We start from the raw sequence: 24817 nt of genomic DNA, 5'->3' as shown, positions 1-24817 counted from the left end.
GGATAAAAAATCCAAAACAAGAATGATGGTTTTAGCGGTTAAAAACGTGTGGTCAGGAACGCATACGTTGAAGTTGGCTACATTCCATTCGTCTACAGTTGAGGGTAGACGGACTTGGGGCCGATGATGCCGCACGTGCCGGCGCTGCTAGTGCCGGCACCACGCTTGAGTCGCATGTAGCCTTCCTCGCCCCACTGCGTGCTCCACGAGTTCTTGATCTTGAAGTAGGACGGTGAGTAGCCCACTGCCAGCACAGCGTGGTCGAGCTCTGACGTCGTGCAGGACGACACAATTCCGCTTTTGTACTGCTTCCACGTGGGGTTTCCTGCTGCGACACCCACAGCAACTGGTTGAGTGTTGATTGCTTGGACCAACCCAGCGTCACTCTCAGGAACGCCCACCACCTTGCGGATAGTCACAGCTTCACGAGTGCAAGATGACTTGCAAGTATCGCGGTCGCCCGAGTCACCGGATACATACGGGTAAGCCTCTTCAGTACAGACACCGCCTGACTGTTGAATGAAAGTCAACGCATCGCCAGGGAAGCCTCCCTGACAAGCGTACGAAGCCTCGTCGCAATCCACCACTTGTTGCTCCGACAGGGGCGTCAGAGGCTGTCCAGACAGACAAATGGCGCTCTCGAGAGCTGCCACAGCTGCGAAGGCCCAGCAGGAACCACACTGGCCTTGGTTCTTGACCGGAACTACACATTCAGACGTGGTCCAGTCCTTATCTGTGCTGGAAGCATCACTCGAGTTGGACGGGACTTCATCAACGAACGAAGTGGCTTTGAGGACCCCAGAGCCGCGTTGATAGGAGTTGCCGATGAACTTGACAAACTCTTGGTCCGTCATCAGCGTAAACGGCGTGTCAGTGGAGAAAATAGCCTCCGGGTTGGTCACTTGAGCCTCTTGAATCATCAACTTGGTCAGGAAGAACCGACGCAATTCCTCGTCTGCTTGACCACCGACATCTCTCGACGTCGGAATAGGAAGGAAGCCATGGTCCTTGGCATACTGTCCAGCATCGCTCTGCTTCCACGTGTTCAGCTCCGACTCAAGACCGCTCTTCTCCTGGAGAAACTGAGCCATCCGATCCGTCGGGACAAGAGGAACAGCGGCATCGGTAGCAGCCACAGAGGCGAGAAGGAGCAGAAGAGCAGTGTTCATCTTGACGTGTTGAAAGGATGTTGCTAGAAGGAAGCAAATTTGCAAATGAACTGCAGTCCCCACCCTCAGCCTTGAACACAACCAGTAGGGGATCGTAGTGCATCCATGTAAGACAAGAAATGCCAAAATGTCAACCACATCGATGGATATCTACTGTTTTGTCACGCTGGTTATCAGATCATGACACTTCAACTTCAAAACGTAACTTGCTTACTCCTCTTGAGTCAATTGTGACGAATAACTAGGTCGACAAAACAGATTCCGCGGAAACGTGTTGCCTCTTTTGCTTGACGTCGTGCAAGTTATCGCTTCACTTTCCTCATCCTTTGCGTGGTGTTTCCGATAGAAAACGGTCTTGGAGCAATAATGAATCGACGCAGAGCCCACGACTTGACTTGCTAGTGCAAACACTAACCCTCGATCTTTGTCTGGCACAACTTCATACTCGTCACCTTCCTCACGCCTCGATCCCGAGTGCTTACGGTGCGCTAGTACATGGCCAAAGATCCAGGCTTCACCCTGAGCATCACGACAAATAGTCGTGACCTGGAGGTACAAAACATACGACAGCGGGTCAGGCAGCGTGACTTTGTCTTTCTCTTTGCGCTTCGATGACGTCGTGAGTGAGAATACGCCCCAAATATTCACTGCAGGACAAAACGCTTCATCGTCGTCTCGAAAGATCGTGTACTCTTCCTCTCCAGCTTCGATTCGAAGTGAGCCGTGAGCAGCAAAGGCTGAGTAAAGTCGAAACGGAGAAACTGGTCGTCGTTGCTGCAAAAAGCACGTCGTGCACAGCTGCACGGCGGTGTCGTGGACCGAGCACGGCTTCGGTGTTGTTAACATAGCTGCAGTGATACCCAGCTTGGCTTCCAGGTTGCGACATACAACGTAAGGACCGAGCCAGATAATGTTTTGAAAGGGTTTCGAGCGCTTTGTACTACTCAATTCTTCAGTCTCAATCCGTAGTGGCGATGGAGTAGTACAATAACTAGAGAGTGTGCGATCTTTGACGCCATGTTTAGTAGCATGATGCCTGTGAAAGTAAAATATTAGTAGCTATATAGACAGAATAAAGTTGTGAGTATCAAACCTTGTCAATTCTCGTCGTGTGCGGAGCTGCAGAGTTTCGCATCCTTTGTGCCTGCAGGGGAAGTAGCCGACCATCATTTTGTGGTCTGTTGTAGTCCAAGGAGCCTCTCGAGGCCAGTACGAGTGCAGATACTGGTCCACTACGGGGTTGCCACTCGCAAGTCGCTCTCGTCCTTCGTGGGTCTGTACTTGGTGCAGTCGTGCCATCTTCCTCGACCTGAAGGCAACACTTGTGAGTAGACATCCAATCTATTGCCACAAGAGTATTACTTAGCGTACGAAAAGCACTTGCCACACGCTGGATGGCCACACACGAACGCATGAGAGCGACGAGAAGCAACGTGGATGATCTGCTCACTTCGAGCTTCTCGGGGCAGTGTCTGTATATCCCCAGAACAATTAATTAACGTGTAGCTTAACAACAAATCCACTGTACCTTTAGCTCGTAGATGAGACGATGTAAGTCTTGAGCGTTGGGAGGTGTCGAGTCTTCCCGAAACAGCATCATATCGTCTACGGTATCCGGAATCATACGTCGAAGTGGGGACTCTGTAAACATCGGTGTCGTCTCCGGACGCGTCGACCTTTCGGACTGTTCCTCTTCCGGAGAATTGCGCCTTCCATGGCGTTGTACGTTGACTTGAGTGTCGTACTGGAATCCGAGCTTCGCCATTTTTTCTTCGAACGCATGAGCCCTCGCGGGCATGGCCTGTGTTGTTTTAGAGCGATCCAGACCGAATTCCCGGTGCAACATCTCCATCAACGGAGCTCTGGGCAGAGATTTGCCTGTAGCCATTGGGGTTAACTTCGCAACGCGCGTACCATAGCGGATGTGGCTCACGACTTGAGGCCATTTAAGCTGCAACAACGTCGAGTTCTTGAAGACGAAATCTACAAAGTCTCGGTGGTCGCGTAGCAGATCGTGACCTTCCTGACAGTCTCGCAATCGGTCTGCAATGGCATCCACAGACGGTAAAGCTTCGTTCACTGCTGTGTCTCCCGCTTGGAAACTAACGTTAGATTGAATCTCACGTCGAAGACAGTCGATAGCCGTCTGGATGACGCCACCCACATTTGTGTTTGGGTTCCTCTTGCTACGAACGAGAGGAACGTGACGCAGTCTCGTGAGTTCCACACGTTGTTCGCTGCTCGCTTCAAGACGCCCAAAAGAACTGCGCTGCGTCTACACAAAAAAAAATCAATTAAATAAACACCCATTTACTGAATAAAACGCCGTACCTTAGAGTACTGGACGTCGAATCTAACGTTTCTTTCTCCATTCATTTCTATCTGCTGATGAATTGCAGTTATCTTGGCTCTGCGAATAATTCGTTCGCCTTCCATCTTCCCGACCACATCGACACAGGTGCCAACAGGTAAAAGTGCTTTAGAAATAGAAATTGACTGCGCCAACGGGTCTCGTTTCTTAACGACATGTCGTCGCAATTCTTTGCTCGCAATTTCAGCCTCTTTGGCTTCTCGACGAGCTTGCTCCGTGTGTAGCCATTGCTGCTCTTCTTCCCACTGCTTCGCGTACATTTCTTCCCTCGCCAGACTCCAGCCACGTTGACCATCACGATCTTTAATCAAGTCCAAGATGTACTGATACTTGTACGCGTGTCCTCTGTTAACTACGCGGTCGGTCGCAACTGAGCGCATGTGTTGACTTCTGTCCTTATGATACGCGAACGAAGGCAGTAGCAGTGCGTAGCGTTCACGACCGACCGTCATACTGTCACTAAGCTGTCCTCTAGCGTCCGTGGGTGTAATCCCAAGCCATTCCCAACGTCTCAGCATGGCAACCCAGCAGGAATTAGCTGTCAACCGTCCTATAAATCCCCTAAAGACACGCTGTATCGTCATGACACCGCACTGTGTCCTTATCTTGCGACTGGGGACAGAATACGACCCTGAAGACTGCGATTTTATCACAATTTTCCCGTACTTAAAGCCATTGCACGGGTTGATAAAACTCGCAACGAAATGGACGCCAGGGTCGCCACGCCACAGACGGCGCGTGAGCCATCCCCGAGCGTGTTTCTGTATGCGGATAGCGCTCTCGTATCGCTGTTTCACCTCCTTATATCGATAATATCTCCGCCATTGTCGCTGGATCTTCACTGTCCCTACTAAACTACGCAGACGCGCCGCCATCTCCTGCTCGTACACGTCTTGGCGGCGTTTCCACTGCGTAATATGCGCGCGAAGAATTCGATACGCGCGAAGCCTTCGGAACGTAATCAGCTGCGTCTCCATATCTGTATAATTCACCTCGGCTTGACGTTGCAACGCCTGCATGTACGCTACTTCCTCCCGTATAGTTCTGCCTAATATCCGCTGTCGATACAGTCGGAAGTTGCGCTGTAGACGAAGCGCAGCACAAAGCTCGCGAAACTTTTTCCGCGCTAACGCACCACGTAACAAACGTTGGATATGTGGCACAGCGTTGTGAACTCTTTCGTGTTCATTTTCGAACTTGCGGCGTCCTATAAAGCCGCGTACGAACCGCTGGAGCACACGACACGCTGCTATCCGATATATCGCAGCGTGTTCGTAACGTAGCAACTTAACGCGTCGACGCGCGCGATTCCCTCGAAAAATACTTTGAATACGCGTGGCGACGAGCTCAGCTCGTCGAACGAACTGTAGACGCCAGAGAGCGTCCTTAACGACGGTAGACACGGCGTTGGGATGGTTAAGTACTTGGTTAATAGTTGTGGTAGTTAACACACGCACGTTCTTGATAATTTTATGTAATAAAGAGCGACGCGGATGAGATGGAAGCACCACGACGGCGTGTGTGAACTCCATGGAATTTGGGGGCGGACACTTGGGAGCGAGAGGATGTCGCTGGATGGGAGCCACGACTTCTTCTCTCTTGCATTCTTTGATGCCAGGCACGTCGAATTCCGAGTCGATAAGCTCGATACTGCCGCGTTCCTCGAAGGATAAACTGGTTAAGTACGCTTCGAGATGATTGTGACACATTCCGAGGCGATTCTTCCGGTCGATTGGAGGACATGTGCGTGCTTTCGTCCCGTACGTTTGGATACATTGCACAGCGTGGAAACCACAGAAAGGAAGACACGAACCTTGCAGGTTTGGATGCATCAGCACAAGGTTCGTACAGCGCCAGACGTACGACTTCTCCGAGTGCTCTTTGTGCCACGCACAGAGACTTCTTGGCGTTAAATTACGCCTCGGTTCAGCTGCTCTTTGGAGCGGCAACTTCATCATGACGTCACGTTTTATTTCTTTACGAGTGTTGGTCTCACATACGCCTGGCGTTTGCAAGACTCCGAGTCGAGGAGGAACTTTTTGCAGCGTCGCACGGAGACGACCCGCAGTCGATTCGTAGCAATGCAGACACATACCGAACTCGTTTGCCACTTCAATAACACGAGACTTGTCCGTAGGATGCTCATCATAACCACATTCTTTAACATGCCACAGACAGAAGCGCTTGGTCTCCACATTCTTCTTCTTGTCTGAAGGCAACACGTTATTGCAATGATACACCTTGCCTCCGATACGCTCTCTGTGTAAATAACGTTATTTACCCGTAATTTACCCATGATGACTGTTATAACTTACCTCCAACAACACTGACGATCACTAGCTATTAGTAGTTGCCCTCCATGCTGATCTACGTGGATAGTGTTGCTCATTTCTTCCTCCATCGCAGCTTGGACGTCGCCAAATCGCGTCTTGACCGTCGAGCGCACGTCTTCCCTGTCGAATCTGACCTTAAGCGCAGCGTTCGCACTCACGACACTGTCCTTCCACAGCCATTTCCCTTCTTCTACTGCTTGTTTCTTCCTGGCATTCCACTTGGATAGAGACGTGTCTTCGTCTCCATACGCATCTAGCGCGTTACGCAGCATACGCTTCCCCTTCGTCTTGGTACGTGCAGCACTCAACGCTGTCGACATGGTCGAGTTGTCCGTCGCTCTAGCTCATTAGCATTGACCACAAATCGCTTCTAACGAGGCGTTTCTAACCTCCAAAAGTATCAATGGTCACGTCAACTGACACAAAATTTCTTGAAATAACTCCAGGTTTTAAACCAACAAATGTCAGAGAAAGGGTCGAAAAACCTTTGGTAATCTATCCGTCATTTATTCGAATTTTATCCCAAAGGCCGGTCTATCCGATTCTCCGCACAGTCCCCAAGACGCCGTCGAAGCAGAAGAAGTTGCAGACCGGCGCGTCCTTCTGCGAGATGGCCTTGATCACCTCCTGACCCATGATCCCAGCCACGATAGCGCAGACCGGCACCAGATCCGCGTCTGCCACTCGTAGCAACGTTCTAACAGCATCCAAATACGGAGTTAGCTTCCAGCATCTAATACTAAGTACGAATAGCAAACGTACTGCAACTCGTCCGGGGAGAGATAATCTTCGTCCAGTCCGTTGGCTTGGAATTGCTCTCTGGCGTACTGAATAAAGTCCACCGCGTGGTTGTCCGTAAGCTCCTTGACGTCTTTGTGGCTCTTGTAGCCCTGTAACACTTCACCGCACTCGTCAGCTCCTCCCCTTTATAACTCAATAATTTCCTTAACGTACGTTGGTTCTTGACGAAGACTGGAGGCAGCTGCGGCGCGCGTTTACGGGCGCTGTTCAATGAGCTCCATTGGACCTTCTGGGCCTCTTGTAGAGTTGGAAACTTGACTGTAACTGGGTCACTGGGTGCACTATCGACTCCTACAGTGTTGCGACGGAATGTATGGTCACCTAGATCGGCGAATAGGATGCCATCGAAGCCGAAAGTCCTGGCCGAGTAGAAAGCGATGCCCAACGAACGACACAGCGCGTCTAGTCGCAGCTCCGTGACCTGGTTGGCACCTACTAGACACACGACGGTAAATTGCTTGAAGAAGGCGTCGGAGAGCTCGTTTAAAGGCTTAATCTCGCTCGACACCTGTACCAGAGGGTTCAGTTCCTGCACACGGGGCAGGCACGCCTCGGCACGCTAATTAATTTACAGTTAGAGAATTCGGTTCGAGTTAGGGATCTGATTAGAGCGTACATTCTTGTCCACGTCTTCATCGGACAGGAAGAATTGCGTGGCGATGGCTGTGGGTGTCACTGTCTGCGAGTCGTGTAATGTCACACTCATTCCAGCCAGCACGAGGTTCTTAACCAGCTCCGAGCCCAACGCTGTGAGCCCACTGACCAGCACACGTGAATTCTGAAGCCGCTTCTGCGCCTCAACGCCCCAGAGTCGCATCTGCCGGTCGTAGACGGCCGCCTCGGCCGCGCTGAACGTCTCCGCCATAGTTTGTTGGTGCAAGTCAAGATATGATGGCGACACATAATGAACACAAAACAGGCGAGCCAAAAATTGATTGATGGCTACATTTATAGCACAGTATCGATACATTATCAACCCAGGCTGTATTCTGATGATTGCGAGCTCTGATTGGCTGGAAAATCGGTACTTGCCATGTTTTAAACTTGTACCACGCTTATTTTTTTTTAAAAATGAGGTGCGCTTTGCAGCCTATGTTGCGGACACCCCTCTCTTACAAATTTTCAGTTAAATCGTCTATACAGTAGTAGACCTAAGTAAGGGATGCAAACTCAGTGGTTCAGAACGAACAGCGCACAACAGAATCCACCGCTACGAGCACCAACTTCTATAGGGTAGAGCTTGAGAAGCTCATATCATTCAAGGACGCCAAAACTTATGACGCCGCCCATAGCTCCTAAACGGAAGAACTCTTCGTCATACTGAGGAGTACGCCGCCCATAGCTTCCCAACGGAGGAGCTCTTCGTAATACTAAAGAGTTCCTTCGCTGGGAAGCTATGGGCGGCGTCGTAAGGCACCGGTCGTGGTGTGTCGCTGGATGACCAAGAGTGTCTACGGAGATCCAAAGCCAGACGAAGACATGAGGCCAATACATTTAAGATCAAGTACACTGGAGTTCGCGAAAAAAAGCCGTTTCCGCGTTTATTCCTCGACTAAATACGACGTGGGATCCAGTGATACAGCAAGGAAACCCAACGCGCTCAGATGAAGTCAACAAGCTGATAAAGATAGTGAAGTGTTTTATAATCCGCCGGGAAGGTGTTGAGTCGAAAGCACGGCGCTCTGTTGAATTTGACGCATTTTGAATGTTTTGGAAGTAATACGATCGCCGAGCTCACGAACCAGCAGCATCTTCATGGGTATCTGTGTTTTGACACTCCAGTGGCATATAATAGCTCGAATCGACGCCATGATGAAACTCCAGTTTAGTAACTTGAGCTACAACTCTCAGTAACCACCGATGCTTATATGTCAAATGCAGTGGTTGAAGATTATTTCTGAAGAAAGAGATGCACACAAGTAGGTGCTTTGTGGTAGCATGGACCCGTGTAGGTGCCCTCTGCCAAATTTTGCTGCCTACCCTGAGACAACGGCAAATGTAACGAGTTCTTTAATTCTTTTTTGGCAATCCGGAAGATGGCGATCGTGTTCTGAGGCGAGTTTTAGCAGACACGTTTCAAAATTCAGAGTTTAAGACTATGAAGACAGAAAAGTTGGGTACACACAGCTTTCGTAAGGGCGCCGCTACATACGCAACTCGTAGAGGTGTGTCGAAGGACTTTGTGAATCGTCGAGGGTGGTGGAGAGCTCATAAGGGGGCGTTCATAAGTACATCGATAACACATAGCCCTATCCTGACGCCTACACCGCTGCAGGCTTGGTCGGTCCTGCTGGACCTTGCTCTTACTCCCTAAAATATGGAATAAGATGCGTTACACCTTTTTCTTGTCGACGATTTTCCGCCTACTATCAAGTAGGTCATGGGTGAGTGCATAGTGGTGAAGAGGAAGAGAGAGTCTTCGACCGCAGTCTGGAAGGCGATGCAGACGAGCAGGTTGTGTCAGTTTTAGCTGCTGTGGAACGGTTGGAGCGGGTGTGAGAGTGAGGGTTTCGCGGGATCCGCGTATTAGTGTGAGGCAGAGGTGAAGGAGCTGCGAGGTCGCGAGGAGTGTCGAATATGAGTGTGAGCTCATAGACGGACGTGCTGCGCGAGTTGTTCGCCGACGAGTTCAAGGAAACTGAGGAAGGAGACAGCGGCAGGACTGAGACCGACGTCGACATCAAGACAGAGGTCAAAGAAGAGCCGAATATGAAGAGAGACGTCGTAGCAGATGTCTCTGCACGCAGCGAGGATCTCTATACGACGGATGCATACTACAGCGAGCACTATGATACTAAAGAGGCATACGACTCGGCGTACGACACTGAGTATGAGTAGGATGGCGTGGTGAAAAGTGAGCGCAAGCCCAGCTGGTTTATTTCCCGAAAGTACGACTCTTGACCGCCCTGTGGGTGTTTCTTCTGCAACGATCCTCGTCATAACATAACCGGATGCCCTCTGATCGAAACCCTGAGCGCGATGGTGCCGCAGGATACTAGTCCACGGAAGTCGCCGAGTCAGCCTGCTTCTCGGCAATGATGGGAGCGAGGAGAGGAGGAAGGAGAAGCCACTCCTTCCTCTAGTCTAGGTAATGTTTCAAGTGACAGTGGCGGGAGAAGATCGAGAAGAAGAAGAACGTCTGCTGCGGTCGAGGTGGACGAGGTAGAGGAAGCTGTCGACCGAGGAACGATGATGTGCCGGCTGTGGAGGCTGTGGTAAAACCCCGACAGTTCCCGATACGATCGAGACGCTTGAGGACGCTGAGAGGGTTGTTGCAGAGCGAAAGGCTGCGGCGGGTTTTAGCGCTACTGAGATGTTTGTGGCGGAAACGAAGGCAGAGGAGGTTTGTGTGTCTACGGGAGAAGAGGAGGATGTCTCTGCAGTGAACGACAGTGCGGAGGATTGTGAGGTCGTGGTGACTGAGGAGACATTCCAGTGGACGAAGATGAAGAGGGGTTTTGGGATGCGGTAGAGCGTGTGTCGGGCGGTGAGTCTGAGGAGTGCGTGGACAAAGAAGAGTCTAATGAAGCGTCGTTGGCCACGCTCGCCGTGACGACTGAACCGACGGACAAGAGCAGAGGAGTCTCATTATCTCGACTGCGTCACCTATCCCGGGTGGGTGCTGAACCTCCTCTCGAGTCTGCTACGAATAAACCGTTGGCTTTGGCTGTTGACTGGAGGCCATCGGAGGACGTGGGAATTGGAGTGGGGGAGACTGTATTCGCTGCTTGGACGCTGGAGGATGACCCCGATGGGACGGTTGTCGTGGTGGTAGCGTAAGAAGTCGTCGAGGTGGCGGTTGCAAAAGAAGCGGCGACCGTCCCTGACCATGGTGAGGTCGTCAGCTACTTGGGTATGGATGACGAAGCTCCGAATACTAGGTATTCACGTCTTTTAACGGACTCGGAGCTTGAGGCTATGGAAGCATGTGACCCCGGTGAAGACGAAACGGTTCTGACTAGAGTGAAAGTAGCATCGTACCGCATAAGGCTTGTCATCTCAGGCTTCACCATTCATTTTCGGCGTTGAATCAGTATCCAGGCACAAAACAAGCTCGAACTGAGTTTCCATTTGACAAACTAAACAAATAAGAGCCAATACACGAAACAGCCTTAGTAAATCCACCATCTGTTACCGTAGGCGACAGAAAAATACACACACCGAAAGTCGGCATTTTCGTCATTTTTTTCCAGGAAATGACAGAATACTAGATTAGTTATGTCACTGCCATGACAAAAGTAGTCGATGACAAAATCAACTGACATTTTAACCTAAACGCGCTCGGGTACATTATCTGCCCTTAAAATTCCGGAAAATGCGTGCGTGCATTAAAATACGTGACAGCTATCGAAATTGCTAGTACGATTTTGAGCACTATCTAAACCTTTGTGCGCACCCCTAACTCTTAAATGATCCGGAGAAGCTACATGTACAAGAAGATGACTATAGCCACAAGGTACGCATCTCTGCTTACACGCAATACCCATATTATGTTCAGCGCTTCCACACGACGATTTAAAGCATTTTAACTGGGGTGAAAAAGCTTAGATATTTCGACAATGTCTGCGGGTGTTCTCTTATCGTATACGGTACTTCAAAATCCAGAAATCCAATATCGTTTTTCACGGTCTGCTGCCCAGTAATCTCTCTATTGTAAGTTCCCCGTAATCACATGACTGCATAATATCCGATCCGTAATCACATGACTGCATAATATCCGATCCGTAATCACATGACTGCATAACGTTCATCCCGTAATCTAATGTTTCATCATCTCGTGCAAACACTTAGATCAATAACAATCATTTCAATCATCGCACATGTCGTCACCAGCAGTATAACCACTCTGAATGTCGCACGGTGCCCGCGTATCCTTGTTCTGACTCACAGCTCAGAATCCTGAAAACCTGCCAAAAAGAGCAATACAGTAAATACTCTTACTTCCGGTATCGTGGTCCGACCATATCCTAAGATTTTATAAAGGGAACACTACAAATATAACTGAGAAGCAAGGAGAATAATATCCTCCACATCTACATCTGATCCGTAGCTTGTGAAATCGGTATCTTTGCTTCTTTCATCTACGGCATTAAAGATAATGCCCGTGTGGCGAAAGCAGTTCTCTATGGTACGCTAAGGATGCGATGATGCCAGCGTCCATAGGTTGTAGTAGCGCAGTAGCGATATCTTGTCCTCTGTAATAGATTCGCCCTTGAGGAACAAGTTGTAGATTTGTATTGTACACGCGATCCTACGGTCGTGGGCAGTTGCTAAGGGAGTGGTCGCGTGCCCTTTCCACCTGGAGAATGCCCACCTGAAGATTTTTTCAAGTGATCTGATTGACCAATTGAACTCCCTCTCGACAAGACAACAGGAGAGAATCTTCTCCACATAAAATAGGTGGAGAGAGCTGGAGAACTCAGTCAGTGCAGCATGAACAGCGAAGAAGCCCTTCTTCCTCTCTCAGGACTCGTTGCGACCGTAGCCGCCTTGGCTGCTTGCAGTCGTGAAGCTAGTGAGCACCAGCAAAGACGCACAGCCACTGTTCTGCACTTCGAAGCTGTGCTGGAAGATGCAGCCTGTGAAGTATGATTTTTTACGATGCTTCGGTGTTCAAAGGCGTCTTTCCTAGCTATAGCAGAACAATTGAGGCTGCGGGATGTCTTGTTCGCAGGTTGCGTAGCAAAGCAACATTCCTACGAGAAGAAAAGTGCCGCGGCTCTCTATTCCTTTGCATCGCCTAGTGGTTACCGAGAAGTAGCTGCAGCAATGGGCATGAACAAGAGCTACGTAATGGATATCGTAGATGAGGTTTGTCGTGTGCTATATTTATCGACTTGTGATGCAGTGTCATTTCCTCGGGATCATCAAGGTTGGAAGGATCTCCAAGCAGGGTTCGCAGCACGGCGCGGATACCCTGGTGTTGTTGGTGCAGTCGACGGATCGCTGCTAGCTATTGATCGCCCAGAAGACTACGATGGTTTTTATTGTCGAAAAGGTTATCCTGCTTTAAGCATTCAAGCAATAGTGACAGCTACCAGCATATTCATGAGCGTGGAGATTCGACCAGGTTCATGGTCTGATAGTAAGTCGTGGAAACACAGTATTATTGGGCGACGCGCAGCTTCAATAATTCCTGTTGGCACTCACTTTATTGGTGAATCTGGTTACGCGCTGCTCCCTCATCTGATGGTTCCATATGCGGAACGCGAGGAAGGTGGGCGGCTAAATGCTTTGCAGCGTCGCTACAATTTTCTCCACTCGAGCACACGAATGGCTGTTGAGTGTACATTTGGGCTTTGGAAAGGACGTTTCCGTGTCCTGCAGACTGTGATGGATGAAAAGACCATCGTGATGACGAAGCGAGTGGCTATGGCAACTATTGTTTTTCACAATTGGATGCTAGCATTACGGGACACCACACGAATTACACCTTATGTTGAGAGCACTGAATATGAAGCGAGTGAAATTGACGACCACTCCGCGAGTGACCATGCTTCGTAAAATTGGAAAGCAAAGACGTGATGGAATCGCAAGTATAATTTATTAAGCGAAGATAGCTTGGTTTGAGTCTGCAACAGGCGTTGCGGCAGTTGACCTTGAAGCTGTGAAGGCTTCTGCAATTTCTTCATGCCGTCGTCGATGGCAAGCATACCCTCTGCTAGTGTCAACATTTTGTGGCATTTTTGAGGCCGTGCGGCTCGCCAGCCTTGACGTCGATCGTTTGATGATGCTTCCCTACGGTCATGCTGTTCACTTTCCTCGCCTTCTTCTTGTCCATCGGAATCACAACTATCATTATCTGCATTTTCAGAAACCTCTGCATCGTTCCCATTATCATATGAGCAGTGATGCCGCCTGTCCGTTGCTAGTCTAGCGTCACTAGAAAAGAATGCCTCGCTTTGCATGCCTGTCATTTTTCTCCACATGTCGCACATGGTGTCATAGCAGGGAGGCTCTCGTAATGGGATCTCCGTCCTGTTGCCAGTGTCACGCTGAGCAACACGATACTCAGTATACTGCTTCTGCATGTATTTAATCTTTGCAAAGTACAGCGAGCAATACCAAGTTAGCTTAAGTACACGGAGTGAAGTACAGTTAGTCAGCACATCGATATGAATTACCTTTGATTTCCACTGCTTCGGGTTTACCCCCCCCCCCAGCTTAGATACTTCTGCGGCCAGCATGATCCACGCAGCCTTGAGCTGCGACGAATTTCTTGTGCCTTGAAATCGGTGCTTCATAGTTCGGAAGCGCACTTTTAGAAGCACCTCAGCTGCATGTACAGTCCACGGGAACGGCTCTTCACTAGCCTCTGCTGTAGATTCTGGCAGCTGCACTTGTGTCGACTGTATCGACGGGTTTCGCTCTACACTACCATCCACACTTGAGATATGGTTATGCTGCTCCAAAGGACTCAACGAGTAGCTAGACTCGAGATTGCCTGAGGGCTGAGTCGGCGCTATCTGCGTAGTCAACGGCAGGCTGCTGGGTGCCACAAGACGTCCGTGGATTCATTTAACGCTGGCGATGTCTGCCGAGCCGGAGATAGCGTGGCAGGAGTCTCACTGAGCGGCTCATGCTGTTGCAGCGATCGCTGCAGGATAGGAGGGTCAGGACGACGACGACTCATGCTGGTGCTCGGCAAATTTGAAACTGAACACAGATGATATTTGATTGGCTGGTCTAGGATTCAAAGGAGCGGTCCTCCATCTAGAGGTGGAAAACAATGCGACCTCACCTGGAAACATCATCCATCTCCAGCCCCAGGTGGAGAGGGCACACTACCACACCCTAAAAGCTGGTTTAAAAGTGATGGTAGCTTACACATAATTCTCCTACTGGTGTATCGTAGGGCTGTATCTCTTTTGTATTAAAGCAGTAAGTACAGTATTTTTACTACATGTACTTTTAACCCGTTTTTATACAGTATTACTACACTTTGTAAGCCCTTAAATGAGTATCCGTCAGAAATGTAATCTTTTTCACTGCGTAGGTACTTTTTCATAGTGATCAGCTGGTCTGCGGTTCGTCACAAACCACATCAAAACTAGGCACAAGCTGGGTGGGTTCGTAAATCCATGCACACTCGTGCTTGATAAGTAAAGCAGACTGTTAGCTTCAGTCGCCGTTCTTCTCCGAACGCAATACCAAGTCAACATGGCATCAAGTAATCTTCTCTCTTTCTCAAAACAAGCTCTTTAATGATTACCGTGTACCTTATGGCTGGTGTTCCTCACCTGATCGTTTAAGATGCACTCAATCCCGTCGTTAGTCATAGCGTCGATATACTGCTTTTATTCTTCTTCAGAGGATTCCTATCCCAAAATGTTCTTTGGCCTGTAAGACAGTTGATTGTTTGTGTTCGTTTAAAAAAAAACTACAGTGCCTACGGTAATTAGTCTGTGTGAATAAATAGCCACAGTTCGAAATTAGTCACACCGTTCGAATGTGAGACTAATTACCGTGAGCAAGAAAATGTCGTGTTCAAAATTAGTCTGAGTTCATAATTAGTATCACCTTATTTTGGGCATTCGAATTGGCGCAGTGGAAAAGACTGTCCCGGTTTACACTCCTGGCGTGAGTTCGAGTCCCTCCGCAGCAACGGACGGTGCTCGCGTTTTACTGGTGATGCAATAACAGGTCATTGAATAAAAGTGGGTTTCCCACTTACCCTCAACGCGGCACACTACGAAGCAGCGGGTTATGTTTTTTAAGGATATGAATTATACTTTTAATAGAATAATAGCTATGCAGTTTCCTTAAGCTTATTTGAAGAGTATTTGATATTTTATAATTGGAAATGTTATTTTTATGTGACTGCGTCTCTTGGAGGCTAATGTGGTCTATTCTCATTCCAGAAATTCTTCCAACACACCAACGCCTCTTCTCCCTCTAAGAACTGTCTTTTAATAAACTACAACTCAGCTCAACTTTCCCCGTGTGGTGGCTGTGGTGACCTCGTTGGTCCTATTCACGTCTGCCCAATCTGCTCTGTTCATATGCACCCATTTTGTGGGAAACCTGTCGGACAAGAGGGCTTTGGACAGCATGTTCTCTGTCCAGACTGTGATTCAGGCAAACCTCAAGCTATATCAGCTCCTCCTATCATAAAAGCTTTCGCGCTACAGGGAGCAAAAGATTCGATCTCTTCGAAGGATGATGCCAACGATGACGACTCAGAAGAGAGCTCTGAAGGCGACATAATCTCTATTTCCAATGTGGTCGTGACTGAGTTGCCAACGTCAACATCATCTTGAGCGTCACAACAGGTTAAGGAAAACTTAAGAATCCAGGAAAGCATTTTTTTTCTGTCCCTGGCTGCTAAAGCAGTACGCTAAGTCAACTCTCAAAGGGACAAGAATAATGTGAACTACGCTCGGAAAGCCATGATTCGATGCGGACTCTCGCTGGATGTTGATGGTGTATGGAGAACTGAACAGCTATTCAGCCACCTTCAAGTAATCATCAAGAAGTTCCCAGATCAATTTGCTGGACAAGCGGTTCCATTGGATATGGCAAACAAACACACAAAAAAACAAAAGAATAACCAGACCAGCTTCTCAACAATCGTAAACTAGTGTGACTTATTAAGGTGAGACATTAATTAGTCTAAGTGTGACTAATTCTACCACACCTTAAATAGTCAGAGTGCATAATTAACCACACTCATACTAATTTAGGTGAGCAGAGTCTGCAGCACCTCACATAAATTAGTATGAGTGAGACTAAATACCGTAGCTACTGTACTAGTAATACAATTTTATTAATTTTAGAAATATTGTATGAAGTAACATTCAGCGTTGCTGCTGGGACAGACAAGCAATAAAAGAATGCAGCCGAGAGAGACGGCAACTGCTTCATGCGCATCGAGAAAAAACGCCATACCGCCAAAATAAGTGGGTTCAAGCGAAAGCGACAAGAATCGCTATTGTGCCAACTTGCTGAGCGTTTTCTGGAAAAGGTTGCGTAGACGAGTAATCAGCTGGAGATATTATGACCTTGTGATAACTATAAGCATCCAAAGCTTGCGCTAGCTGATACCACTGCTGCGGATGCCAACCCCGGTGCCTTTGTCTTCAATAATGAGCGGCTTCTCGCATTGTACTACATGTACCAAGGGGATTGTTTAGGCCCAGATGACTATCCTTGCTATTAACACAGTGGGGCCTCGACTTATAAGGAAACGGCTCCCCTTCCGGCACCGGAGCGGTTGAAATCTTTATATGTTTCAGCAGCCAGTCAAATCAAATCTTCACTTTTTAACTGTATATCAAATCTTCACTTTTTAACTGTGAAAAATGGCTGCAGTACTCTGATTGGTTGATATATCAATGGCACTGAAGGCTCTTCCTTCTACGCTATAGTTCTAACATGCAAAGATGCCCACCGACATACCGGAAGTAGGTATTTGTAGTGACCGATTTTTCACCAATTACGTCAAATCTTCTTATCTCAGAGGAAGGTGAGCGCTGAAAAAGATGGGGGAGGTAGGTTTGATCTGATTGGCTGCTGAAATCTCACTTCTTTTCATGATAACCACTAATGATACGAGTACTATTTTCTGCCAATGCAAATATCGCTCTCACTTCCGGTATCGTGGTCCGACTATCTCCTTGAATTTGATATAGTAAAAAGTTACAAGCTCAGCTGTGAGGCTAAGATAATGACAGCTTCTACGTCTACATCGGGCCCGTAGCTAAATTGCTCGGTTGATTTACTTCTCTCATTTACGGCATTAAAAGTAATGCCTGTGTGGCGAAAACAGTTCTCGATAGTACGCTGATCCACAGCATATGCCTTCCTTTCAATCTCAACACCGTCCTTGATCTTGTCGAAAACCCACCGCAACTGCTTCTTTCGGTACTCCAGTTTAAATGATGCAATGATGCCAGCATCCATAGGTTGTAGGAACGCAGTAGTGTTGGGCGGAAGAAACTGCTGTTCACTATCTTGGAGGCGTCTTGAAGGATATCAGAAACAGTAGTTTGCGCCGGCACTCGCTTCAGCTTGAACGTCGCTTTTGCCCATGCCGCCAGCTCTTCTTGCGTCATGCTGGGGCAGTCGCTCGCCTTCTGGGTGAAATCGCGCTTCTGTTTTGTCTTCATCCAGGCTCCCATGGGTATGGGCCGACGTAAATTACGCACTGTTCGACATTAACACGGTTCTGCTCCTTAGAATGACTGGAGCTGAGCATTTCCCGCCAGAAACTCCCCCCTTAAAACAGCTGCATCGCTTTGCTCAGGGTATTAATTTATACAAGTACCGAAATAGAGAGCGATGTTTGTACTACACCTGTCGAAAACGGCAGTCAAACTCGTAACTTAAAAATTGGCAAATAGGAAAATTACGGTAGGAGCCCCTAATCAGTTTCATATTCAATGTTGAAAAAACTGCAATCAACCTCGTACAAGATTTGCGCGACTGGTGGACAATCTCCCTAGGGAAGGCGCGAAGCACGTCAAGATGACGCCTGAAGCTAAGGTCCTCCTGGAGGAGTACCTGAATGATAACTGTACCTATACGCTGGACACTATGAGGACAATGTTGTTTCTGGCCTGTGGCGTTAAGGTGGACACGTCGACGATTAGCCGGCACCTGAATGGCATGCTGTTTACCGTACAACAAGTGAGAGTCGAGCCCACAGCGTGTAATAGCGATAGCAACTGAGAAACGACGTGTGTTCGCCGTGAAATTAAAGGAGCATCAAGACGCAGGTAGCTTTGGCGCGAGTCAAACAGAGCCTATCGTTTTGGCGCGAACCAGTCGCGCAAATCTTGTACATGTACCAGGTTGATTGCAGTTTTTTCAACATTGAATATTAATTAGGGACTCTTACCGTAATTTTCCTATTTGCCATTTTTTGAGACGAGTTTGACTGCCGTTTTCTAAGAGGTTGGGTGCACAAAGGTGTAGTAGTCAAGGGTTGTGAAGTCCCTTCTCGCTCAAGAAGCACCGCTACTCATTTCGCAGAGTGCGACTTAAAGCTCTGTACCCTTCAATTTTCCATACCATGCGCCTGGCAAGTATGGTGTTCACTCCGGTAATTGCTATTAGCTTCGCGTCCTGCAGTGTAGCAGAGTTCGACCAAACCAAGATATTGATGAATGAATTACCAGCTCACTCTCACGTTTCAGCCAGAGGAATATTTCTTCGCACGCCTCAAGAGAATGAAGCAGTGGCTGAGAAGCGAGCCCCGAATTTTAACTTGGCTGAACTAAAGAAGGGAGACACGCTAAACAATTGGCCGAAGATCTCATGGGCAATCCTCGGTTGCCGAAAGCTGCATTCCAGTGGTGGGAACATAACCAGTATTCTTTGTCTAAAATTGATGAGTTCTTGAAACGGGCGAGTCGCAAGGCTAACGGCAAGAATTTCGATGAGATCTACAATGGATACTTGCTGCATCGGGGGTATGCCGGAGTCTTGTTGTCGGTAGCTAGCTTTCGAGCTGACTTGCTATTACTACTACGCTTATGTGAGCACTTGGAGATTATACAAAATGTTGTTCTTAATTACACTAATGCCAGCACTTTAAGATGATAAGAAATGACGTAACCACGTACTAGGGGCACGTAGAAACAGTCTTGACAGCCTTTGGAAGTCTTCTTATTGTGAAGTACTAATACGAAGTACTACGTAAATGCTCGCTATATTTGGCGCACTAACTCTCTGTAGTGCGATCTCGTCAGCAAGACGAATTAGAGAAGAAACTGGTCGAGCTCTGTCACCGGCATGAGATGACAACTCAAAGCCAACCAGCTTAAATTTAATAAAAGCCAAACCTAAATGTAACTCCGTCAGAAATCCTGAATCCAATGGCTGAACAGAATTTGTGCATCTATATACTAAAAAAATACTTAAATTATTATCTGAATCCAATCTAATATTTTATTCGTAGATATCGTCCGATCTTCTATGTCTGAGGGGATACCTTAAGCGAGCAAGCAAATTTAACTGTAAAGTCATTTTACTACTCCCGTACCGGCAACAACACTATCGTAAAATACATGCCTGCGTATAGATTGGTACGTTTCATTTAGCAAAAAAAAAACCCGTTAGTATTTTCAGCCTGAAACGTATTTGAACCAATAGAATGATTGTAAGGTATCTAACTATCTAAGTCCAAGTGTAGCCGTCAAAAAGAAAATTTTCTTTTTACTCATGCTGAAGATTCCGCTACCATTATCTTCTCTCCTTTCATTTGCCAGACAAACGCTGCTCCAATGTCTGAGCAATCCAATAGTTTCTGTCGTCTTGTTTCGCTGTTGCGATCATCTTCCCGAGCCCCGCATCATCAATACCAGCCTTTTTGAACCACGAGACCAGCAGCTCATAAGGGTCGTTTCTTTTCATCTTCCACACATAATGAAACCAAATCTCCAAAATCGGATTTTTTAAAAGAGTAGTGCCTGCGTCATTCAATTTCAGCAGCTGGAACACCTCCATCTCAGTAATGTGATTCTTTCGCCAAGCAGTGCTCAGTTCCTTCTCGAGCTGCCCGCTAATGCGTTTGTTGACACCGCTCTGTGATGAAACAATCATTTTCGCCACGGTTACGTCGTCGTATTGCTCGCGTAGCTTTAAAAGCAATGCCTCGATGTAATCGGTACTTGGACTCTTTACATAACTCAGCCATGCCGGTAACCCCGGATTATTCAAGACGTTTTGGCCTCCTGCGTCAAGCTGGAGAATAGCGTAAACATCATCCGCACTTTTTCCACTTTCCTTCCAACTTTTCTGCTGAATTTCTTTTAGCTGATCTACCACCGTGTCTCTGCTTGTTCGCTTCGCAGTAGCCAGCATGCGCGCCAGTTCGTCATCGCCATAGTGAGCCGCCATCGTCTTGAAAATTGCTCGATCTGCTGGCAAGCGTCCTCTCTTGCAGATTTTGGCCACATAGTGCGCCCAGTCAGTAAATTCGCTACTCGAGAATACGTCGGTTTTTACTTGTTTGACCCGAAGCACTTCAAAGCGGTTATTGACCTTGAGCTGCTTGTCTAGACTAAATGTCAGTTTCGCGTTGTGAGCTAGATCTTTCAACGCCTTCACAACAGAGAATACTCTGTCTTCCGAGGCGTAGTAGGCATCAGCTGTCGTCGTCCTCAAACGTCGATAGGCTTGGATGTCAGCCAAATCAGCTCCAGCCTTGGCATCAGCTCCCTTAGTGATTGCAAGGAAGAACAATACAGCAATCGAAGTCAAGAGGGCGCCCCAGCGAGCACTACTTAAACGCTTGAACGTGATCATTATCCGTGGCTTCTGCGCTTTATGAATCAAAGTAAGAGCAGTTCACTACTTATGTGATTGGCGACGCTCGGCCATTAATCCAGCAGCCTATCAAATTGATTTAAATTTCGTGCCGTCGCGCTTTATGTGCTTGGCGACCAATATACATGTAATTTTGAAACATGTAATATAGTTTTTCTATGCAGGTATCTTTTATGCTGGCAGAAAGGCTAGACCACCTCAAGAATTTGACTGTCGCCAATCACATAAGGAACACTGTTCACCGCTGGGTCTTGTTTATGATGTGCGGTGTTCAGTACTGTACGGTACTATTAAGTAAGATAGAGACAGAACATGCCAAACACATGTATTTACTGTTTCAGCACACAGCAAATCATTTGATTTGACTTATGTATACTGAGTGTCGCAATAAGACATAATCGACGATTAGAGGTCACAGCAGAAAAGAGACCAGCCGCGCTTCGCTTGGCTGCCCCTTCGGCGCCCCCGCGGTTCGCTGCGCTCGCAATATGGAGATAGAATGTTCTGGAAAGTGTAGTGCTCGGCTCGCTGGTGAGCTCAGCGCTGGGCCCGCCTCGCACCCGCTCACCTTAGTTGGCGCCGCGGCTATGGCACCCACGTAGCCCAGCCCCGTGTGTGTTATCCCAGCGATGGACGCGTTTCTCCTTTTTTCTCTAAGATACAGTGCTATCATAATGCGGACATGTTGAAGTTATACTTCGCAGTCGGTACAATGTACTGTACATGTACCGGTAGTATCAAATTTAGGGATAGGGCTACGACGCATGATTTTGATCGAGATATTTTCATAAATTAGTACATGTAAATTCTTTCAAATATTTTGCATGCTAATATACATCCAAAAATTATCCATTTCGACGGCTACAGTCTGTAACGAAACTAAAAGCCTATTCCAATCTTCAGCAAATCATCTTTACAGTTCTATATTGAAAATTGTAAAGGCCGTAATCTATTTCGATCCCAATTGTCCGCGCTTACACTTGTCTGCTTGCCGCATAGACTGCAAGGTGGTCTAAAAGGGCGGAGTCTTGGCTCGATCGTAAATACACGCCGGCCCAAATTAAGGAGAAATTGACTAGTGTGGGCGGTGACATGAGCAACAAGAACGGAAGGAAGTACTACCTTGTTCATGAAGAAGTATAATGCGGCGAATCCGCGGCCGTGATTGGTGCATAGCGCTTCTGTGACGATTGAGACTGAAGATAAGGCACAGTTTAACCTCTTACCTTTACGCATTTTCACTTGTCAACCACAACTTTTGTGTACTTCTTATAACATCGAAATAAATGCATGTGGGTGGCTAAGGTAGCTCCACATGTCATGCCAGAGTACGACCCTTATTTCAGTCCCAACGTGATACTGAGCACGAAGGGGGGGGTCCCCAGAAACCCACACACAAATGGCTAGCACTATCCTGGATAGATAGAGCTGGTGGATATTTTATTTTCCCAATTGATGGAAAATTTCGTTAAAAATACAACATTGCATTGTGTTCATTCAGAATTCCCTTTGCTAGATTGTTACTGTACCGGTTAAGCAGTGCAAAAGCGGCATCATGTCCAACTGCTCGACGACGCAGTTTGAACATGCGGGGGTGTTTGTGGGCAACTCGCCGTCTTACTTGAAGATCATGGACTCGTGGGACCAGCAGTTGAGTGAAAATGGCTACAGCCGACTCAAGTGTGGCAGCGGCACAAGGAGCACCGGTACGTGCGGCATCATCGGTCCATTGTCCGTCTACCTTCAGCTGTAGGTGAGCTCGAAAAAAACTAACGTCAATGTGTTATTAGTCTACGCCCCCTCGCTTCTTCTAAGCGATGTTGGTAGAGGGGAGGACGCAATGGCTGAAGGGCTTAGGAAATCACGTTCGAGGCCTTCTGCAAGTGGTGCAGCGCAAGGATCCAAGAGAGTCACTACTCGAAGGAAAAACTCGTGGAAGAGATTTTCCGGTTGGTGGACGCTGATGGCGGCAGGATTATCTCGATGGTCGAGTTCGTGTCCATTTTTAAGACCTTGGGCCAAGCGCTAGACTATGACGACGGGCGTGAGGTGGTTTCCCAGATGGACCGCAATGGCGACGGTAAGATCGACCTCGAAGAGCTCTTTACGCAAAGTAAAATATACACGAAGGATGGAGCTTTTTTTACTTGCCATGGTATATAGCGACTTGTGCTCATTTTCCGAAACCCTAATGAATCCTTTATTTAAATTATTTTATTTTGACAAATAAACTATTAAGTAAATAGTACTTTTAAACACTTATTTATATTTTTTAAATTTTCGGTTTTAGGGCGAATACTGAAAATATATGAAGTAAAAAAGCGTTTCAAAAATAAATTTAGCATAACACTTTATTGCCTTTACGAAGTAGTATGTCGTCTTTTGCTCGGAAATTTCTCCAAATTCACTTTCGGGTCTCCCGCCTCTCTTGCGCTTACCAAGTCCGCCTGAATCTAGCACTAGACACGACCACATGGCCAAAACGCACTATTTCTCCAGCATGAATTCCAAATTTAAAGCACATACGCGCACGCCAGTCGTACGTGAGGTTCGCCTTATTAGAGATCTTCAGAAACACCGTCAACTAAAATCACGTCGTCTAATCGATACTGTTATTTGCTGCGTGTATTTCAGACATAGCAGCAAGTTTAAAATCAAGTTGCTGTATCGATTGATATATACAAAGCGCTGGATTGACATAGCGGGAATGTTCGGAAGAGCGCCAGCATCCGCAACTTTGTCGTTGAGTTATTGGACGGAAACCTAGCTGGCGTTTGTTACTTGATGAAACCCGTATCATCAAGAACATGGATCGCAATGGTGCTTCAGCGCAAAAGAGCCTGGAAGTATCGAGGGTATATTGATATTCACCCACGCAACCATTCGACCAATCTGCCGTATTTTGCTATGCGCACAAAGGTGGAGGAGTAAACAGACCACAGAAGGGAGCCGTGCGAGTATCAGGAGAATGGTCCTATTTTTATACGACGAAGTACTACTCCTTTCTTGATTACAAGTGACATCTGCGCATTGCTACCACACCGACGGCAGCGCTCTGGAGTCGTATTCTCGAATTGTGTAAAGATCGCCAACGGGGGAAACAACAACACTAGGTACTTCGGCTGTAACCCGTCTACCTTCGACGGAATATCTAGCATCGTATCCGAGTTGCTAGGCGATTGGTGATTATGTGAATTACAGCTCGTAATTAAGGCGTTAGTTTCTTTTTTAAACGGCGCTCCTTATTTATTCATCAAACGATGGCTCGAGTGTTTGGATCAAGAATCGGCTGGATGTTTATTTAATGCTTCCGTATTGTGAGCTACTCTTTATGGAGTTTCATTTCGCTTCGGCGGAGTGCTACCTCTTCCGACCATTTCTTTTCGCGCTCTTCTCTGATTCTTGCAAGCACAAAATTTCCTTTCCAGCGGGCCTCTTCCTGTTCCGCTTTTTTTTTAAGCTCAGTTCCTCGCTAACTCATAGCGTTGACAATGACCCTCCTTCTCGATGAAGTCAGCAGTTGCTGCATTAACCTGGGCCTTCGTAAGTCGTACACGTGTCTTTGCTCCAGTGGCATTGTTAGAAACAGCCGTGGTCGTATACGACGGAGCACTTGATTCATCCAACACATACTCTGAGATCATTTCACTTACTGGATCGTCTTTATGACTACTTTAGTCGGTTTAGGCACGTTGGCAGCGACGCTTCAGTGCTTGGTCCCGAAGCGTTTCACCGGCCGTCTCGATTCTGTGCGCTTTGGCTTTCTTTTTTGATTCGTCCTTATTCTTACGTTTGGCGATGGCCTCTATCTCGTTATCTTGGAGTAAGCGCTTGTGATCCGTGTACATCTCTTCCACGCTAGATTTCTACCG

General features: G+C 47.6%; 6 protein-coding genes across 6 annotated transcripts; 2 read left to right on the top strand and 4 right to left on the bottom strand.

Annotated features, from left to right (window-relative positions):
* Positions 1-92: 92 nt before the first annotated feature.
* Positions 93-1169, bottom strand: PITG_17314 (cysteine protease family C01A, putative; the record flags this gene model as incomplete). Its single annotated transcript, XM_002896775.1, has 2 exons — positions 93-738; positions 832-1169. 2 exons carry the CDS (start codon positions 1167-1169, stop codon positions 93-95), a joined length of 984 nt encoding a protein of 327 aa, XP_002896821.1.
* A 2310-nt stretch (positions 1170-3479) lies between these two features.
* On the bottom strand, positions 3480-6193 carry PITG_17313 (uncharacterized protein; the record flags this gene model as incomplete). Its single annotated transcript, XM_002896774.1, has 3 exons — positions 3480-5439; positions 5491-5799; positions 5856-6193. The coding sequence occupies 3 exons, from the start codon at positions 6191-6193 to the stop codon at positions 3480-3482; spliced, it is 2607 nt and encodes an 868-aa protein (XP_002896820.1).
* A 214-nt stretch (positions 6194-6407) lies between these two features.
* PITG_17312 (SUMO-activating enzyme (SAE), putative) lies at positions 6408-7539 on the bottom strand (the record flags this gene model as incomplete). Its single annotated transcript, XM_002896773.1, has 4 exons — positions 6408-6570; positions 6636-6771; positions 6828-7233; positions 7291-7539. 4 exons carry the CDS (start codon positions 7537-7539, stop codon positions 6408-6410), a joined length of 954 nt encoding a protein of 317 aa, XP_002896819.1.
* A 1073-nt stretch (positions 7540-8612) lies between these two features.
* PITG_17311 (uncharacterized protein) lies at positions 8613-10454 on the top strand (the record flags this gene model as incomplete). Its single annotated transcript, XM_002896772.1, has 4 exons — positions 8613-8672; positions 9270-9508; positions 9978-10078; positions 10111-10454. The coding sequence occupies 4 exons, from the start codon at positions 8613-8615 to the stop codon at positions 10452-10454; spliced, it is 744 nt and encodes a 247-aa protein (XP_002896818.1).
* Positions 10455-18687: 8233 nt separating this feature from the next.
* PITG_17310 (secreted RxLR effector peptide protein, putative) lies at positions 18688-19017 on the top strand (the record flags this gene model as incomplete). The annotated part of the gene is made up of 1 exon (XM_002896771.1): positions 18688-19017. One exon carries the CDS (start codon positions 18688-18690, stop codon positions 19015-19017), a length of 330 nt encoding a protein of 109 aa, XP_002896817.1.
* An 857-nt stretch (positions 19018-19874) lies between these two features.
* PITG_17309 (secreted RxLR effector peptide protein, putative) lies at positions 19875-20924 on the bottom strand (the record flags this gene model as incomplete). The annotated part of the gene is made up of 1 exon (XM_002896770.1): positions 19875-20924. One exon carries the CDS (start codon positions 20922-20924, stop codon positions 19875-19877), a length of 1050 nt encoding a protein of 349 aa, XP_002896816.1.
* Between the last annotated feature and the right edge of the window lie 3893 nt (positions 20925-24817).

Source organism: Phytophthora infestans, genomic scaffold, assembly GCF_000142945.1.
Source record: "Phytophthora infestans T30-4 supercont1.53 genomic scaffold, whole genome shotgun sequence".
Classification (NCBI taxonomy): Eukaryota; Oomycota; class Peronosporomycetes; order Peronosporales; family Peronosporaceae; genus Phytophthora; species Phytophthora infestans.
Note: the sequence above shows the minus strand (reverse complement) of the source record. Positions and strands in the feature narration are given on the sequence as shown.